The 6,761-nt window shown below is 31.2% G+C and overlaps 1 protein-coding gene across 2 annotated transcripts; it reads right to left on the reverse strand.

Moving 5' to 3' along the window:
• Nucleotides 1-1,033: 1,033 nt before the first annotated feature.
• LOC133307321 (histone H2B.4-like) lies at nucleotides 1,034-1,480 on the reverse strand. 2 transcript variants are annotated; one of them, XM_061507815.1, is made up of 2 exons: nucleotides 1,451-1,480; nucleotides 1,034-1,390 (listed from the first exon to the last, which is right to left on the reverse strand). In XM_061507815.1, the coding sequence occupies exons 1-2, from the start codon at nucleotides 1,478-1,480 to the stop codon at nucleotides 1,034-1,036; spliced, it is 387 nt and encodes a 128-aa protein (XP_061363799.1). The 2 variants fall into 2 exon arrangements, with proteins under 2 accessions (XP_061363799.1, XP_061363798.1); XM_061507814.1 differs by having other exon boundaries at nucleotides 1,034-1,480.
• Between the last annotated feature and the right edge of the window lie 5,281 nt (nucleotides 1,481-6,761).

Raw genomic sequence — 6,761 nt, forward strand, 5'->3', positions numbered from 1 at the left:
TTTAGGCCAGTGGATCAAAATGCACTTAAACAAGAATAGGATGACACAAATAAAACCCTAGTAACAATGAACCAATTCTATGTTCTACAAATAAAACCAAAAAGAAGCACATTATAGCCTTAACACCAGTTCACCAAATGAAGAAACTACATATCCAGAAAACTATATATATATATATATATATATATAAGGTAGGATCCTTTGACACCTCATCTGAGAGCCATTAAATCAAAAAAGATCAATGATGTCGCATGCTTACAAATCAGAGTTGTTGATATTTTTTGATTTAATGGCTCTCAGATGAGGTGTCAAATTTCAAATTTGACACCGGTGTCAAAGACTCCTACCTCTATATATATATATATATATATATATATATATATATATATATATATATATATATATATATATATATATATATATAGTCTGCTTATACCATTTCTTAAAATTTTTATGGACCTTGACAACGTATTTTTACAAACATAAAGATACCTTATCACTGACCCCAAAAAGTTTTCTTATAATCAACTGCAAATGCTTCAATATCAATAGCTAAGAAATGCTTTGACAGTTATACAAAAAAAAAAAAAATGCTTTGACAACCACAAATATTTAATAGACCTAAATTTAATTAGTTTTCAATAATCTTCACTCTTCAGTGAAGAAATCCAAATTCACTTGAGAATAAAAGAAACAACAAGAATCATGATCAAATACATTAAGATAAAGCGATATGAGTTTTGTGCCAATAAAATTAGGGAAAAGTGTCTATACATTTAAATTACACAACTTACATCCTTTCACTCTCACAAAGAGGTGGGACCCACAACTTTATTTTTTTTGTCAACTCTCTCTCCTCCTTTATCTATCTCTTTCTCTCTCTTAAAATGACACAACTTTACATCCTTCAAAATTATACACACTTTTCCCATAAAATTATTGCAAAATTGAAATCTCCATTGAAATAGAAACGATTGAAAATGTACATTGTATAAACCCTAATTGAAAGAGAGAGAGAAGAGAAAGAGTGTGTTCAAGAGCTGGTGAACTTGGTGACAGCCTTGGTGCCCTCAGAAACGGCGTGTTTGGAAAGCTCACCGGGGAGAACAAGGCGAACGGCGGTCTGGATCTCGCGAGAAGTGATGGTTGGCTTCTTGTTGTAGCGAGCGAGCCTAGAAGCTTCCTGTGCGAGTTTCTCGAAGATATCGTTGATGAAGCTGTTCATTATCCCCATTGCCTTGCTTGAAATCCCGATGTCAGGGTGAACCTGTTTCAGCACCTTAAAGATGTAGATCTTGTAAGTCTCCACGCTCTTCGACTTTTTCTTTTTCTTCTTCTCCACCGAAGGTGCCTCCTTCGGGATCTTCTTCTCTGCCGGAGCCTTTGCCTCCTTCGGGATCTTCTTCTCCGCCCTCGTCTTCTCCGCCGGAGCCTTCTCCGCCACTGCTACAGGCTTCTTCTCCGCCGGTTTCTTCGCCATCGATGGATGAGAAACTATGAACTGCGGAAGGGTTGATTGATGGTAGCGTGAGAGTTAGGGGGTGGGGGTTTATATAGGGAGGGAGATTTTCGAAAATCGAGTTTGGTACCCGATTGATGACGTGGATTCTTATGTTTTGGAGGGAGATTTTCGAAAATCGAGTTTGGTAATTTTTTTTTTAGGGACCATTTTTGGTCGGTGTTGTATTAAAATTTGGGCCGGATTTATTTACCAAACAAGTTTTTTTATTCTTTTATTCTGAAAAATATTTTTTAAAAACTATTTTATAAAACAGTATTTTTTTTTAAACAAAAAACTATCAAACACATTATGTATTGTTTTCTTAAATGATTACTTTTAGGGGTGGGAGTATATTTACTATTGAAATTTTTTATTACTCTCACTATTAAATAAATTATCGTTTATTTTTGTCAATTAAACAGTTATAATTTATTGGATCACATTTATTAATTAATTATTAATTTTTAATAAATTATTACTGCTATATTGACAGAAATCAACGATGATGAATTTAGCGAAGAGTTGTAAAAAATTTCAATATAACATCTCCCTACTTTTAGAAGCTGAGGTTATCTTACGTTTGGGTTAATATTTACTAGGAAAAAAAATATCTAAAGCTACTTTAGATAATTTTGTTTAATGTTAACCGAAACGACGTTATTTTGGGATTGAAAAATTAAAAAATTAGAATGATAAACACTAATATAACCCTGAAATAAATTAAAATTACAAATACACCATGATTTTCGCTCTAAAATGATGTCTTTTCGATGAACATTAGATAAAATTATCTAAAATAAATTTAGAAAAAACGAACTCTATTTACAAAAAGGACAGGATATACTTACCACCAAAATAGTATTTTCTTCTTACTTTTGTTAAAAAAAATTAAGTCGCATCCAAACACGATATTTTAAATTTTAAAAATAATTTCTTCAAAAAACAAATCCATCCAAACATGTCTCGTGACAAATTAAAACTCTTAACTTTTTATAAAAAAAAAAATAAGTCTAACTTGATCTCTACATGAAATAAGATTTTAATTTTTTTTTCACATGTACAATGATATTTTATTTATTTTTAATTAAATTCTTATTATTATAACACCACCTGTCAGAGTTATAATACAATATATAAAGTGTAAGTTATCTAATTAAAAATAAGTATTACGCACAAAAATTAGAAATACCATACCTTTTATTGTTATACATAATAATTATTTTTAATTTGGTCCTTAAACTTTGTGATAATCTTATATACTTCTCAAAGTACTATAATTCTAATAGATAATGTGAGCAAATTTAAAACTAATTGCACACTTAGAAATGTAATTTAATATTTTATATAAAGATTGAATTAAAAATAAATAATATAAATGAAAATTGAAAATATATTTTGACCAAAGTAGAAGTTTTTAAAGAAACCGACGATGTTTTTGGGCTAGGCCCATCAAGCAGAGGGCTGATTGGTGAAAATCAAAAAATATTTATTAAAATGTGATTTTATAATAGGGATTTACATTTCTGCAGATGTTGTATGTGCAGCAATATCGGTGAATTATTGACCTCGTACTTTGACCAGGTCAATGACCGAGTCGAGTTTAACAACATTGAGTTTATGTAATTGGAGTGTGCTAAAGAACACAAATCACCATTCTACAAACATGACATTTTTTTTGTATATTTAAGCTATCCAAGTGATTTAGTACCCGTTTGGCTTAATTTTTTTTTAGCTTCTTTTAGGGGGAAGTCAAGCCAAATATATTAAAAATTAAGTGTTTATGACTTTTTAAAGAAGTATTTTTTTTTAAATATTTGCATTTATCTAAAGTTTCTTTAGTAATATAGTGATGTACAATCAAAAGCCTTTCATAAATTTTTTAATTATAATTGAAGTTTATATAAATTATTGAGCATTAGAGTAGTTCTTAAGGTAAAAATATCCATATAATTGTCAAATAATTTTTTTTTTTAAATTCTTATTCTTATTTTTAACATATTTAAACTATGAAAATGTCAAGCAAAACACAATTTTATTTTTTATTATATAAGAAGCTAATTGAAAAAAATGGGAAAATAATTTTGATAATAAATATTTTGTGAATTAACAAATCAACTTGTTTGACACACAAATTATGGCTCCTTTATCCAACTGTAGCCTCCCACAACTCTCGCATCTCGGTGTCGCGCCAAGTGCCACCAACACTCCAACAGTACACAAGGTTGGGAGTGGATCCTCTCACGTGAAAAAGTGATTATGTGGTATGTTATTTGATCACAATCGCTCATTGATGATGAGATAAGTGAGAAAAAATATATAATTTTTAAATAAGTGGTTGTAATCAAATAACATGACCACATGACTACTTTTTCACGTGAGATGATCCACTCCCCACAAAGTTAGGGTCATTTGCACCTCCTTCGGGGCTGGCTTACTGATGCAAGGTGCTCTGACGGTTCTGTTGTGTTTGGTGTGATCTTTTATTGGAACAGTGACCATTTTGTCACTGCCACAACAACAGTAGATTTTGCCAAAATATCACGTGACATATTTCGTTACTCTGTGTAGCGAAATATGTGTCCAAATAATTCGCGGCACAGTGTAGCGAATTATTTGGACACATATTTCGCTACACAGTGTAGCAAAATATACCACGTGTCATTTTGGCAAAATTTACTGTTAGTGTGGCAATTTGGTAATTTTTTTTGCCAACAGTGGCGCTTTGGTTACTGTTCCTCCTATATTTGTTGATTTTTTTGTTTTAAAAACAAAAAAGTAAAAAAAATTACGGTAAAAAATTTAGATGAGATTATGGGTCTATTTGGACGACTGTAAAGATAAATTTTATGTATTATTTTTTTAAATGATTACTTTCACATTTTTATCCAACAAAAATGTTAAAGATCAGATTTTTATTCGATTAAAATGCAAAAGTTATATTTTTAACTGATCAAAACGTTAAAGATCAAATCTTTAACCAGATTATTTTGCGTTTGGATTGATATTTATAAAATAGTATTTTGAATTTTTTTAAGAAATAGAAATATTGGCTTTGAAAAAAAGTTTTTTTCTTTTTTCTTTTGTTATTTTTTACTTAATGAGTTAATGTTGCATCCAAACGCACACATGAAATAAAAAATATTTTAAAGTTAAAAAATAACTTATTGAAAAAAAATCCAGACAACTTAAAACTCTAAAAAAAAATTATAAATAAGGCTAACTTGATCTCTACATGAAATAAGTTTTAAATTTATTTTTCACACGTACAATAATTGTTTTTTAATTAAATGTTTATTATTATCTGCTTTGAAAATTCGAAGTTGGAGGGAGAGTAGAGTCCATTTCCCCAGCGAGTAAAATGAAGGTGGAGGAGCTGCAAATGGAACCTTCATAACCAACGTGGGATTGAGACGCTGATGGTTGAATGGAAATTATTTGCATAACGGTATTATCCTCATTTTCCTTCCTCTAGCACTGTCCAGGGCTTCCTTGGTTTATATAAAACATTGCTCTAATGTAAGGTAAGTTTCAGATTATCGCCCCAAAAATTAACTTAAAGGAACCAAGGCATTATAAACTCTATATTAGTTGCCTGTACAACCAATGTGGTATCTCCAACATCAACTTTGGTACACAGACATTGCTGCAGAGTCTTGTGTAGAGGAGAAGGAAGAGTAAAAGATAGTGACCTGATCGCAACCAAAAGGGTGCGGCTGTTCTTGATCAATGCCTTCCAGATTGCGTTAAAACACAATATCATGTTCTGCAACTGGCAAGTCTGATAATACCGTTAACTAGTTCCATATTGTTCAAATTGATAGCTTCATAGGTCTCGGACTCCTTTTTTTTTCTCTACAATGCAGGGTGGTGAAATTTATGATGCCATGTTGAACCAGACTAATGTTGGGGAAAACAATAACAAATTCTATGTCATTCAAGTTCTATATTGGGGAAGGGTAGGTGTAAAGGGCCAGGACAAGATACATGGCCCTTACACTTCACGTGAGAGTGCTATCCAGAAGTTCTAACAGAAGTTTTTAGCCAAGACCAAGAATGCTTGGTCTAATAGGAATAGTTTTGTTTGCTATCCAAAGAGTTATGCACGGTTGGAAATGGACTACAGTGGCAAAGAAAAAGAATCTACAGTGAGTTATAATATTACTACGGTAAACAACTACTTCAAACCAAAACCTTAAGGTGTTATGTGAGGTTTTTTTTAATAATTTATATTATTTTCTAACACACTCCCTCACGCAAGAGCTCAGGCCGTGAGGATTTGAACTTGTGACATTGTAGTCACTCAAATTCTGATATCATGTAAAAAATCACTTCAACCTAAAACCTTAAAGTGTTAGGTGAGGATTTTTTTAATGATTTATATTATTCTATAACAGTGACTATATTCCTTGTTGTTGCATTTTCCTTTTCTTCATGTAACTTGATGTGCCTTTTTGCAATTGTCTTTGGTCTGTTTTCTCTTGATCATGAAATAGTTCACTGTTTCTTTTATGAAGAGGAATTTGTTTTTGTACTTATAGAGTAGACTTCGCTCATTTCTTGTCAATGGTAATTGATTTTATCTTCACTTGGGATTTTACTAATGTAGGGGGGAACAAAAGGAGGTAGAAAATAATTCAATTAGTCATTGTAAACACTTGGCAATTGCTTTTAGGTTACAGAAAATCCTGGCTACGCTTTAGGAAAGCATACTCTGGAATCAAAACTTGAGCCACGTGTTGCAAAATTTATATCTACTTGTTTGCAATGTGAGCATGATGAATCAGGAAATGATGGAAATAGGTTAGTTAGTTATTGCAAAAGCATACAAGACATTCAGTTGATTAATTTATATCAATAATATGGTTTTCACAGATACAACAAAATAACAGTCAATACTTTCACGCATTTGAAGTGCTTGCTTTTTTTTATTTGCTTTTGAAAGAGCTGTGCGCTGCTTTACCTATATTATGATTCATTTTCTGTCATTTGAGTCGAGAATTTTCCCTTTAAAGAACCATATTTTTTTAATTGGTTAATTGTCTTGTTGCAGAGAATTTTACACAGTAATTCCACATGATTTTGGATTTAAAAAAATGCGTAAGTTGTCTCTCTCTCTCTCTCTCTCATACATCTTACGCATACACGTAGAGATTTATTTTATATTAGTTCTAAATCATAAATGTAAATTCTCATGGTGATTGTTATTCATTCTTTTTTGAGAGGCATGATAATTGACACTGAAATATAAATAATGGCAGGC

The sequence above is a fragment of the Gastrolobium bilobum genome, unplaced genomic scaffold, assembly GCF_033153095.1.
Source record: "Gastrolobium bilobum isolate Gb01-03AN ecotype WA unplaced genomic scaffold, APGP_CSIRO_Gbil_v1 utg23374, whole genome shotgun sequence".
NCBI classification, from domain to species: Eukaryota; Viridiplantae; Streptophyta; class Magnoliopsida; order Fabales; family Fabaceae; genus Gastrolobium; species Gastrolobium bilobum.